General features: G+C 36.3%; 4 protein-coding genes across 4 annotated transcripts; all 4 read left to right on the top strand.

The window, feature by feature from the left end:
• The first annotated feature begins 2,092 nt into the window (after nucleotides 1-2,092).
• Nucleotides 2,093-2,560, top strand: LOC107195062. The gene has a single exon (XM_015584831.1). It carries the CDS (start codon nucleotides 2,093-2,095, stop codon nucleotides 2,558-2,560), a length of 468 nt encoding a protein of 155 aa, XP_015440317.1.
• A 27-nt stretch (nucleotides 2,561-2,587) lies between these two features.
• LOC107195061 lies at nucleotides 2,588-3,163 on the top strand. The gene has a single exon (XM_015584830.1). The coding sequence runs from the start codon at nucleotides 2,588-2,590 to the stop codon at nucleotides 3,161-3,163; it is 576 nt and encodes a 191-aa protein (XP_015440316.1).
• Nucleotides 3,164-4,411: 1,248 nt separating this feature from the next.
• Nucleotides 4,412-5,216, top strand: LOC107195060 (histone-lysine N-methyltransferase SETMAR-like). The gene is given in 2 exon segments (XM_015584829.1): nucleotides 4,412-4,462; nucleotides 4,464-5,216. Coding segments are annotated over 2 exon segments (804 nt in total).
• A 4,908-nt stretch (nucleotides 5,217-10,124) lies between these two features.
• Nucleotides 10,125-11,564, top strand: LOC107195059 (general transcription factor II-I repeat domain-containing protein 2A-like). Its single transcript, XM_015584827.1, has one exon. It carries the CDS (start codon nucleotides 10,125-10,127, stop codon nucleotides 11,562-11,564), a length of 1,440 nt encoding a protein of 479 aa, XP_015440313.1.
• The last annotated feature ends 1,795 nt before the right edge of the window (nucleotides 11,565-13,359 follow it).

Here is a 13,359-nt window from a genome sequence, read left to right as displayed (position 1 = left end):
AATTTTATCGACATCTGACCATACTCCACTGTAACGATGCGATTCTGTGGACATTTCACAATCACTGGAATCATCGGAATCGCTTGAATGCTGTAGTGGAATAGCTCTTGATCTTCTTCTTGGACCCACATCACTATCGCTGTCCTCGACTTCTATATCAGAATCTTCTGAATGTATCGAATATTCTGATAGAAAGTCAGCAATATGCTCATTAATAATTTCACTCATATTATATGGGTAAAAAGTTACAGAAGAAAAAAACTTGTTACACTGTTCAACCAAAAACATAAGCGTACGAAAGATATACTGTTTGCGGAATACACTGCTTGAGAGTGATTCTTGCCCGGATTGTTTCTGAACCATTGTGTACGTTTTGTCTTTAGAGTATGACAAATGAAGATCGGCGTAACCATGGCAAGTAAATACAAATCGATGTGTAAGACACTCATACCAGCAAAAAAAATCCACATCATCGTGAAACAGCTACTCAAGCGACAGACTCATAAACCCGCGTTTTCACGGGGCCGGCTGTCAATGTGTTAAATTCGTTCGAGTTTGTTTTTCTGCCAATAATTCATGAGATATGTGATAGTACTGCTGGACGTGGGGTTATTTATTGAAGTATTTTAATAAGTAACTGTTGGTGCTTTAACTAACAATATAATTTTCATCTCATGTTTTTTCGTTATAAGAATATTCTAATATTTACATACAGTTCTGAAATTCACTTTTTTTTAGTATCAATTAATATTTTCACAGTATTTGACACATAAGCTTGGATGATATTTTCAGCAATCATTTATAACGACCTATGTTTGGTTCACATATAATATATAGTTTTTATAGCAAAATCAAGGGACTAATTGAACAACATCTGTGACTCTAAAATAATACCGACAAATTGCAGTGTATTTTCTGAGTTCGCTAACAGGCAACAATCATTTCCGTTCACCGGAAAAAGTGGGCTTCTGTTGGATTTGCCGTCTGACATTAGCCCAAGTGAAGTTCTTTCGGTATTCTTGGATGAAACAGTGATAAGCCTTTTAGTCACAGAAACTAATAGATATGCAGAGCAGAAATTACTTGAACGTGAAACGACTGATTACGCTAGACAGAATAGATGGAAACCCACCACTTCCGAAGAAATTAAAAAATTTATCGGACTGATGATTTGGATGGATCTAGTACAAACACCGCTCAGGAGATGTTGGTCAACGGATCCTATATACAATTTTCCATTTCCGCGCAGCACAATGTCCCGCAATCGTTTTGAGTTACTGTTAGCAAACTTGCATTTTGCCAACAATGAAATAATAGAACAAAATAGCAGACTTGGAAAAGTTTTACCACTTGTAAACATATTGACGGATAATTATCAGAAAGTCTTTTCACCAGGCCAAGATACAGGCGGCCCTCGACTTTCGCACATTCTACTTTCGTACAATTCGCTATTTCGCACATTTTTAAAGATTCAACTGTTTAATCCTCTGTGTTCAAAGAATAGTCAATAAAGCGTGTAAGGTTTCTACTCTTTGAGTACTTAAAAACACTTTAAATAAAACGGTACTTTTACAACAAAACGAAATTTACACTTAAAGAGCGGCTTCGATTATTGTATTGCACGACGAATACAATAACACCGGAAACTCTCACAGATGAAATAGTTACCTTAATGAATGAACTAAACTTGGACGTCAACAAAGAAGATGTTAATGAGTTGATTGAATCTCACTCAGCACCGCTGTCAAATGAATACTTAATTGAGCAACAATTGAGTAACAGTGAAATACACAATGAAAGTGAGGAAGAGGAAGCTGATAAAAACGTCAAAACTTTGACAATTAAAAATATGAATGAAGCCTTCACGCATCTTGACAAATTTTTGACTATTATGGAAGAATGTGATCCCAATGGAGAACGTATATCTCAAGTACAGGGTGGCTGAATTGAACTGTTACCAACTTCACACCGTTGCGGCTGAAAAACAATTGATGCAATCCAGCTCCAATTTCACATATTGACAATTCGTTAGGTTATCTACAAGCGTGTAGAAGCATTTTTGTATATCACGACTTAAAAAAAGTTATTAGTGATGGATTTGAAACGTAATTCTGTCATTGCTGCATATTTAGCTGGAAAATCAGTTCCAACTATCGTTCGTGAGCTCCAGCATTTGAATGTGAACAAAATGTTTGCGCATCGAACCATAAATCGTTACAACGATACTGGTAGTGTTAAAAAACGCTATGGTGGTGGACGGAAAAAAACAGCAACTAACGCAGAAATAGTCCGAAAAGTAAAGAAGAGAATCGAGCGAAATCCGAAGCGGAGTGCCAATAAAATGGCTAAAGAACTGAACGTGTCGCGTTGGAGCATCCAACAGATACTGAAAACTGAACTTCAACTCAAGCCCTACAAAATACAAAAAGTACATGACCTCAATGCAGCGCAGATGAAAGTTCGATTGGACAGAGCAAAAGTGTTGAAGCGCTTGGCTGCGAGTGGCGAAATTCCAAACATTGTCTTCTCGGATGAGAAAATTTTCACCATTCATGAGTGAAAAGAGGTGATTGAGAAAAGAGGTGAAATGGTGGCACGAGAAGATCATAATGAAAATCAACATGCACCCATCATGACTCCAAGCTCGGATTCTACCCATCGCGGCCGTCCTCCGAAAATAAAACCTTTGGCGATAATGGAGTACAATATTGGAAAAACTGGCATCGACAGGAGCGACCAGATGGTGTCATATGCAATAAACATACGAAAAATCATCAAGTGGTATCGCAAATTAGCATTACATTTACTTTTAGGAACAACGTTCGTAAATGCACATATCGTGTATCAGAGAGCTACACAAAAAAAAATAGAGATAAGAAAATTCCGGGAACTTTTAATCACAGAATGGTTGTCCTCGGAAAATACTATGCCCGACACTAATAGACACAAAAGGAGGAAAGTGTCTCACCACTTGGAGATTCGTAAGAATCAGCAGAACAAGCCTGTAAGAAGGATGTGCGTCCTGTTTTACCAACAGAAGAGGCAAACTGTCGAACGCCAACAAGCGAGGAAAAACGTTAAAAAAACGACAACGTATTGTTTGAATTGCCCAAAATCGCCACAGATGTGCTTGGACTGTTTCGATGAATATCATGCGACGTAGATAATGTAATATTTTATCTTAAATATAAATTAATAAAATATATTTGGGTGACGGGGCCCCCACGGAAGCATAACCGTCACCCCAATATGGGTGACGCGGCGCCGAACGTGTTAAACATTACTTAAACATATTTAGATGTCTATATTATAATAATAATTTATATCACTTTGTTCGGAAGAGTCCAGAGAATTATTTCGTGTCAAAAGAAATTGCATAACTATTACTGTAACAATACAACACAATTCCAAATTTGAAAATTTGCAATTTTTTCAAAAACTGGACGTGCTGGAAAGAACAATATTATTGGAAATAATATAATCGAACATATTAGAATGTGCACAGAAACAGAAGCATTTGGAGTATGAGGATCTAAATGGGATCTATCTGCTGCAAAGTTATATGCATTTATTGCACTCTTGTATGTACGAGACGCCTATGAGGCAATAAATATAGACATATCACTTCTATGGAACAAAAAATGAGGTCCGGCATTTTTTGCAAACACTAGGAGCAGAAATGACTTTACGGAAATTATGAAGTTTATTCGATTTAATAACAGCAATCAACCAAGCCAACGCTTACAAACCGATAAATTCGCTTTGATTTTCGAAGTTTGGTGCAAATTCGTTGAAAACAGTTAAAACTGTTATAAACCAGGACCATATATGACTATCGATGAACAATTGTTTCCAACAAAAGCAAGGTGTAGATTCACTCAATACATGCCCAATAAACCGGACAAATGTGGTATCAAATTCTGGTAAGCGTCCGATGTGAACAGCAAATATATAATAAACGGCTTTCCATATTTGGGAAAAGATGAGAGGAGTAGACCTTCGGTTCAGCTTGGAGAGTTTGTCACTCTGAAATTAGTAGAACCGTATACAGGATGTAGAAGAAATATAACCACGGACAATTTTTTTTCAAACGTGTCAATAGCGACTAATTTTTTAGCAAATAAAGCTACGGTTGTTGAAACAATTCGCGCAAATAGAAGGGAGCTACCAAAATTGGCGAAACAGAAAAACGACAATATGACACGTTTCTCAACAAAATTATTAGATTGTAACATATGAAATGTCCGATTTTGGTTTATCGGTACTTTAAATTTTGTTATGACCAAAAATACTAAAGTTTTTAGGGATATTTTACATGTACCTTCAAGAGCAGAGTTTCCTTTGTTAAATTCGATCTTCACTTGTTTTGCATGTGCATCTAATCTAAGAAATTTACTGTTTGATTTCCATTATGAATGCTCGTGATTTTCGCGTCCTTTTCTTATACGAGTGGAAAAGTGGTTAAAAATGCATCGACAGCTGCTCGAAATATCAACGCTGCATTTGGCAATGATGCAGTAAATGAACGTACAGTTCGTCGATGGTATCAGAAATTTGAAGCCGGCGATGAAAGCCTTGAAAGTGAACCTCGTGGAAGGCCAGAGATGAGCATTAACAATGACCATTTGAAACTCGCTGTTGAAGAAAATCCTCGAACAACGGTTAGAGAACTTGCCCAAAAATTTGACGTAAGTGCCATGACAATTTCACGCCACTTGGGTTCAATTGGTAAAAAAAAGAAGTTGGATAAATGGGTACCGCACGAATTGACCGATTGGCAGAAGTTTTGTCGTTACGAAATATGCAATTCGTTACTGATTCGGAACCAAAATGATCCGTTTTTGGATCGCATTGTCACATGTGACGAAAAATGGATTCTATACGACAACAGACGACGTTCTGCACAATGGCTAGATACAGATGAACAGCCACGACATATGCCGAAACCTGCTCTACAACCACAAAAGATAATGCTCACGGTTTTGTGGTCAATGGCCGGTGTAATCCATTATAGTTTTTTAAACCCTGGAGAAACCATAACAGCCGAAAAGTATTGCACCGAAATCGATAAAATGCACGAAAAATTGAGAGAAAAATCAGCGATAATCATCAACCGAAAGGGGCCAATTTTGCTGCATCACAATGCTCGACCGCACGTGGCACAGATGACGATGCACAAGCTGCGTGTTTTCACCAACAGATTTTCATTTTTTTAAACATCTAAGCAACTTCCTCAATGAGAAAACCTTCAGAAATCGGACGAATGTGGATGACACCGTCCTAGAGTTCATTAACACTAGAACGTTGGATTTTTACCAAAAAGGTATCAGAAAACTTGTAACCCGTTGGCAAAAATTTATAGAATCGAATGGTTCTTATTTCGATTAAATACATTAATTAGAAAAAAAGTTGTGTTCATTTAAAGTTACCCTTAAAAATCGGACATTTCATATGTTACAACCTAATATATCGTTCAAATAATTGCACTTTGACAATTTATAAAGCTAGACCCAACAGAAAAGTACTGATTCTTAGTTCAATACATAACTCCGTAGAAGTCGAAGAAAATGATGCCCGTATACCGGAAACAATTGAAGGGTTGAGTACAACAAAGGAACTAAAGCTCGAAAATGCGAAAAAGTATTGTCCACATGCTACAAAATATTGGAAAATTAAATGTTGTTAAATTGGATTTTAAAAAATATAGTGTAGTAAGGCACGTCACGACACACAGTTTTTCTATTTACAGTTTTTTTATTCAATGATTATTATTCGAGATAAGAATTATAAACGAAAAATTTGTCTTCGTCCAAAGGCAATATTTTTTAAAACATAAACGATAACTTGAGTAAATATTAACGGATCGTCATGAGACTTAAAACAATAAGTTCAGAAAACTCTAGCGAAGCTGTAACGTACTGGGTGAAACCTATGCTTTCCGACATTCGCCGATAAAAAGTATCGAGGCAATTTTGAGGTACATGTAACTTGCAGCGAGAAAGTTGTTCCTTAATGTATAAGGAAGATTCACAAATTTTCACATTGATTAATAAATACATAAGGGACATCGCGAACGCAACGTTCCTCAGTCAAACAAGAAAGACTCGGAAATATTGTTTAGCAACTGTTTTGTTTAGGACGCTGTAACAGTTAACATCGATAGAACGTAATGGAATAGTACTGCTAGAATTTGCGTCATATTTTTCTGAAAGGTCTGTTAATAACTTTATATTACTAGTTTACATACGCGGCAATATAAATTAACTAAATTTGTTCTAAAATAAATTTGTCTTAAAATCAACTAAAATTGTGATTAATTATGCCGAATACTAATTCGCAGAGACCGAAAAAAGGCGAAAAATGAAAACATGTGGAACAGAAATGTCACAAAACTTTGCAGAAATAAGGTAATTTATTTGTACAATATTTTATTCAAACAGGATCGTTTTTTTAAATACCATTATGAATACTTCGTCGAATAATACGAATCTAAATAATAATGTCTAATATTAATAGTAACTGTAGTAAAGGTTTAATAACAACTATATCTAGTAATAATAAATGTAAATAATAATGTGAAAGTAAAACCTTTGTAGGGATTGGAATACAAATCACGGTCAGGGAAAACCGTCTCTAAAAAGCAGTTTTAGCGAGATGCAGACCTGTTGCCCGAAGAAATGTTTCTTGAAAATTGACTTTCTAAAACAGAAAAACATGCACAACGACTTTTGGAAATGTAGTGATTACCAAGCAGAAAATATTTTGTTAAGTCAAATGCTGAAAAAAAAGAATTCTACACACGATTGTAAACGGATTCCATGGAATTTTTATTGTCCTTTTGAAGGCCATGACATTATTGTCTGTAAAGGTTTTATTTGCAATGTTTTCGGTGTGGGGAAAGAACGAATTGAAATCATACAAAAAAAAATATTAAATGAAGAAACTCTGAATGATAAACGGGGCAAACACGGAAATCAGATTGTAAAATTAAGTGACGAAGTAAAGATTTTAATACAAGAACATTGCAACAGTATTCCACATTCCGAGTCACATTGTTGAAACGTGCTTATAGTAAAATCGTGGCTATAGCAATCGAGTCATTTATGGTAGGGAATTTTACCAGCGCATTCAGCCAAGGACCGACCCGCGGCCTTTTGTTCCCAAATTGCCGTTACACGTCGATGATGACCATAACCTGGGGTTCTTGGACAGCTGCAAAACACGCGCGGGACACTCGCGTATTTTTATTAATTCACGGTTTTTCCTGACCATCGATTCCAAGAATTCCAGGTCTACTTCGAGAAGGGGAATTTCAGCGCATCGTTCTCACTTCCAACATTACAGACAAATTTTGCCACACCCACACCAACTCAGAACACCAATCATGTACAAATACATCCACCACTCCAACACACCATTCAAGCAACACACGAACCTGTAGATATTGCCAGTACCACGACAATTTATACATTCTGTATCCAACATCAGTAGAGACCACTTCATCAGTCTAGTGCAGGGGTCGGCAACCTGCGGCTCGCGAGCCACATGCGGCTCTTTGGATGTAAAGCTGCGGCTCTTTACTTCCATACGCAAATATTATTTATTTTATCAAAAAAAAAAAAAACATTTAAAAATCGTTCTGAATCGATTAACGAGGATTAGGCACCGATTCTATCTCTCAGCCACTTGTACTCGCTTTTCACCGCACCCCTCCCCCGTGACACGCGTCGTCACTGTTGTCAGTCCGTCGGAAGCTCTCGAATGACGCCGTCGTCGGATGTTCTATCTAGGTTTTAATTCGCTTTCGACGCAAGACAATTTGGCGTCTTCACCAGTGCTTTGGCTGTGACGTAAAGTTTGTTGTTTCAAGTAAAAGAGTTGGAAGCGAATTATCTTCTCAAAGTTATGTATGTACATACAGTGACTCCCAAAAATATTCGGACACTACTGTATGACTAATTTTACGGCTTGATATTTTGATTATTTATAAAGCAATCACTATGGTTGTTGTTTCTGGCAATAGGACATTTATTAATATTTATAAATGTGTGTCATTTATTTTAAAAAATTACATACATTGCATAATAAAAATTATTAAAACAGATAATGTCGTATTTTCAACTCACAAAAATATTCGGACACGTATTATATTTCTTCGCTAATCTCTTTCTGGTAACCCGATATTCCAAGAAGCAAGGATGTTTTGTTTACAAACAACGTCTAGAGGAGCATTAGATGTCCCTGCCGTTTCACTACTTTTAGTAACAAGCGTGAGTTCCTCCAGAATGGGTCGCAAAGGAAAGAATACAACGTTCGATATACGGCAATTTGTAGTTTTCCACCGGGAAAAAGGAAAAACCTATTGCGAAATTAGTGCTATGTTTGGTATAAGCAAAAGCACTGTTGCGGATATCATTCGACGATTTCATATGGAGAATCGCATTGAATCCATTCCGCAAACTGGAAGGCCAAGTATCTTAAGCACGAGGGACAAAAACAGAATTATTCGAAAAGTAAAAAAAAATCCGCAAATAAGCGCTCCAAAAATAGTTAGTGAACTATTAGAAGAAAACTCCAAACAAGTGTCGGCCGAAACAGTTCGGAGAACGCTGAGGCAAGCTGGTTACAATGGAAGAGTAGCTAGAAAAAAACCATTTATCAACGAAATAAATAGGAAGAAACGGATAAGCTTTGCAAAAGAGCTAATTTCTAAGGATGAAACATGGTGGAAAAACATAATATTTGCCGATGAAAGCAAATTCAATTTATACAATTCCGACGGAAGAACTATGGTGTAGCGGAAAGCGAACAAAGAGTTTGCTTTCAAAAATACAAGAGGTACGGTGAAACACGGAGGAGGCAGTGTCATGGTCTGGGGCTGCATTTCGTCACACGGAGTCGCGAACTTAGTGTTCATTGATAGTATCATGGACAAAACGCTGTATTTAAATATACTAAAAAATAATTTAGTTCACAGTGCTGATAAAATGGCGATCACTAAGTATAGCCGAAATTCTTCATCCCCCACCACAATCACCGGACCTTAATCCTATTGAAAATGTATGGGATGAATTGGATAGAAAAAATCGGCAAACTGCAATTTCTTCAATGGCAGAATTAAAATAAAGACTCAAAACTAAATGGTCGAATATAACAGTGCAATATTTAAACAAAATTATAAATAATATGCCAAATAGATTAAGGCACGTTCTGAAACAAAAAGGTTACGCCACGAAGTATTAAAATTATTTTATAATACTAAAATTACATTAAATGAATGGTAAAAATTAATGTTGTCCGAATATTTTTGTGAGCCAAAAGTGAAACAGTTTTTCTTTTAATAACAATTATTATGCAATGTATGCAAATTTTTCAAATAAATTATACATGTTACTCAACAGTAATAAATGACTTATTATTAGAAAAAATACCTAGGGCAATTGATTTGTAAACAATTGAAATATCAAGCCGTAAAGTTAGTCGTACCGGTGTGTCCGAATATTTTTGGGAGTCACTGTATTTACTTAGGTATACGTTGACATAGTAAATAATTATAAAACTTGTCATCTGCTGTTTTGGATACCTAAATAATAATTTAAAAAATTCTTTATTACAGCTTCACCGCAAGCATGACATCTACAAAAAAAAGAGAAGAACTGAAAAAGAGCATCGAGAATTCAATCGGGATTGGACGGAGTCGTTCGCTTTCATATGCAACTCAGATGGCCTTCCGACTTGTCTCATTTGCCACGAAAAACTCGCACACAACAAGAAATCAAATTTAGAGAGACACTTAACTAAAAAACATACTCAGTTTGCTAGTAAATATCCAGCCGGCGAAGAACGAAAAAAGCTGTCGACGAGCTCCAAAAACAAAAACAACAATCAAGTTCCATTATAAGTAACTGGACGCAATCTACAAGTAATGTTAATCTGGCAAGCATCGCGGTATCACTAGAAATTGCAAAAAAAGACAAACCATTCACAGATGGTGAGTATGTCAAAGATTGCTTCATACGTGCATCTGAAGAACTGTTTCGTAATTTCAAAAACAAACCAGAAATCTTGAAAAAAAAAAAGATTTGCCACTATCCGCTAAAACAGTACAAGATAGAATAGCTAAAATGTCTTCAAATGTAACATATTTGCAGGTGGAAGATATTCAACTTTCTTCTGCCTTATCACTTGCTATAGATGAGTCTTGCGACATAAAAGACACGGCACAAGTTACCCATTTTGTCAGGTATATGTCTTCCCAAGGTCCAAAAGAAGAACTTCTAGGATTGCTACCGCTCTCGGGACAAACTAGAGGGGAAGATATAGCGAATGCCGTGCAAAAATGCCTTGAAGACAATAAGATCGATTTAAATAAAATCGTTTCAATAGCAACTGATGGAGCCAGAAGTATGACAGGAAAAAATAAAGGGGCAACAACGATTCTTCAGAGCAAAATAAACCACGAAATTCTTACGTTTCACTGCATAATACACCAAGAAACGCTTTGTGCCCAAACATTTCCGGCCGAAATAGTTGAGGTCATGAATTTGGTAATCAAGATTGTTAATAGCATCTTGTCAAAAGCACTCTACCATCGTCAGTTTAAAGAATTCTTAAACGAAATGGAGACTCAGTATTCCGATCTCCTTCTTCACAATAAAGTGCGATGGCTTTCCAAAGGTAAGGTGTTGAAACGTTTTGCTTTGTGCTTGAATGAAATAAATACATTCATAAATGAAAAAGGCATTAATCACCCTGAATTAGAGAACGACAAATGGTTGCAAAAATTTTACTTTATGGTGGATATCACAGCGAAATTAAATGAGCTGAATCTAAAACTGCAAGGAAAGGGAAACCCAGCCTATGTTTTGGTAGAAGAATTGGTTTGTTTTGAAGAAAAATTAATTCTTTTTGCAGAAGATATTCAGAGCGGTAAATTACTTCATTTTCAATTTCTAAAGCAATATCGCGATAAAACCAGTGCAACTGTTGACACGAATTACTTCAGCACAGTTATAAAAAAAATTAAAGATGAATTTGCTGACAGATTTGAGCAATTCAAAACCAACAAAACCACTCTAGCATTCATAGTAAATCCTCTCAACACAAATAGTAACGAAATCCACATTGAGCCATTTGGAATTGATACTGGATCTCTAGAAATGCAATTGATCGATTTAAAAAGTAAAGCTTTGTGGAGTGGAAAATTTACAGAGTTGAAAAGCAAGTTGGAAGAGTTGGAGGTCCAGAAATGTATGTACGTAACGCAACAAAAGTGGACAGCTTTGAAAGAAATGCCGCGAGTTGAGGAACTTATATTCGACGCATGGAATAGTCTTCCAGATTGCTACAGTGAGGTGAAGAAGTTGGCATTTGGAGTGCTGACTATCTTCGGATCGACATATTCGTGCGAGCAAGCGTTCTCTTGCATGAATATAATTAAAAGTAAAGTAAGAAGCCAACTAACAAATGAAAATTTAGAGTCGTGTTTGAAACTTAAAACAACAAGTTATGAGCCAAATTTATCCAAACTTTCTAAAACAATGCAAAGCCAACGCTCCCATTGAATTTGTTTGCTCAAATGTATGTTATTGTTTTTTTATTTTAAGTACAAGTTACATTGTTTAGTAAAGTTTTAATTTTCTACTTGAATAACCATGCAAAGCCATCGCTCCCATTGAATTTGTTTGCTCAATTGTTTGTTATTGAAGTACAAGTTAGGGTTGTAAGTAAATGTTTAATTGTTTTAATTTTTTACTTAAATAACAAGTAATTATCTAATAATGCCATATATATATTGTCTAATTTGTTGTGAAAAACACTACTTATATATGAATAAATAGATATTTTTTCTTATGAATAAATAGATTAGTTTTTTTTTATCAAAAAACTTTATTTATGCGAGTACTATTTATTGTTGGCAAGAAAAAATTTTGTTGCTCTTTAAAAACTTTGAAATTTTGACTCTTCCGACTCAAAAGGTTGCCGACCCCTGGTCTAGTGCGATCTCAGATACTAAATATTAGGTCGAGTCATAAGTAACTTCCGTTTTTTTATCAGACATTTATTTTGCTCTTTTGTTTACAAGCTACCACAAGCATTTGCGTCTAAGTTTTATAGAACAAAATTTATTCGAAATGGAATTCAAACGTAATAGTGTGATTGCGTTATATTTGAGTGGAAAATCACAACCAGCTATTGTTCGTCAGCTCAGGCATCTGAAAGTGAATAAAATGTTTGTGTATCGCACCATAAATCGTTATAATGATACAGGCAGCATTGTCAAACGCTATGGTGGTGGACGAAAAAAAACAGCAACATCACCTGAAATGGTTCGGAAAGTGAAGGCTCGACTTGAACGAAATCCACGCCGTAGTGGTAATCAAATGGCCAAAGAACTGAAAATATCCCAGCGAAGCATCCGACGCATATTCCAAAATGAGCTCAAGGTAAAGCCTTACAAGTTCCAAAAGGCACATGATCTTACACCAAAGCAAAAAAAAAGTTAGACTCGAAAGAGCAAAGGAGTTGTTACGCTTGCACGAACGTGACGAATTTCCAAACATTGTGTTCTCTGATGAGAAAAATTTCCCTATTGAGCAGTTCATAAACTCTCAAAATGATCGTGTTTACTTAACTGAACGCACTTACGAAAATTTGAGCCTACGAACGGCAACCCGAAGTAATTTTCCATCTGAAGTAATGGTATGGGCAGCTGTGACCGCCGATGGACGCTGTCCAATTGTTTTCATCGAGCCTGGTGTCAAAGTCAATGCGACTTATTATCGGGAAAATGTTTTGGAAGCTGTTTTAAAGCCGTGGGCACGCAAACATTTCGGTCGTACACCATGGACGTTCCAACAAGACTCGGCACCGTCTCATAAAGCTCGTGTGAACCAAGAATGGTTAAAAAACCATGTTCCACACTTCATTGCGTCCACACAATGGCTTTCAAATTCGCCAGATGCAAATCCGATGGACTATTCAATCTGGGCCATTTTCGAGAGCAAGGTGAGGACTAAAAAATATGCCAGTATGGATGCGCTGAAGAAAGCCATTGTACGGGGATGGGCCAAAATACCGCAAGATCATATTCGTGCAGCATGCAACTCATTTTTTAACCGTTTGAAGGCCATAGTCAAGGCAAAAGGTGGCCACATCGAGCTAAAGTGAATGGATTCGAAAATTTGTATTATTTCCACACATTTTTGTAATTTGAATCAATAAAAAATAATGTCACCTAAAAAAAATATGGTCATTTGAATAGGTAACAGTTCAATCGCCTAACCCTGTAGTAGTAGTAAGAAATGTAGATGTTACGGCAGGAGTTAAAAAATTGTTGCTGGAGGAGGGCGAGGCGCG

The sequence above is a fragment of the Dufourea novaeangliae genome, unplaced genomic scaffold (genome assembly GCF_001272555.1).
Source record: "Dufourea novaeangliae isolate 0120121106 unplaced genomic scaffold, ASM127255v1 scaffold50, whole genome shotgun sequence".
NCBI classification, from domain to species: Eukaryota; Metazoa; Arthropoda; class Insecta; order Hymenoptera; family Halictidae; genus Dufourea; species Dufourea novaeangliae.
This window is presented reverse-complemented; position numbering and strand designations above follow the sequence as displayed.

Coding starts and splice junctions, on each gene's coding strand:
- LOC107195061 (XM_015584830.1), top strand. CDS start 2,588: ATGGTGGCACGAGAAGATCATAATGAAAATCAACATGCACCCATCATG.
- LOC107195062 (XM_015584831.1), top strand. CDS start 2,093: ATGGATTTGAAACGTAATTCTGTCATTGCTGCATATTTAGCTGGAAAA.
- LOC107195059 (XM_015584827.1), top strand. CDS start 10,125: ATGTCTTCAAATGTAACATATTTGCAGGTGGAAGATATTCAACTTTCT.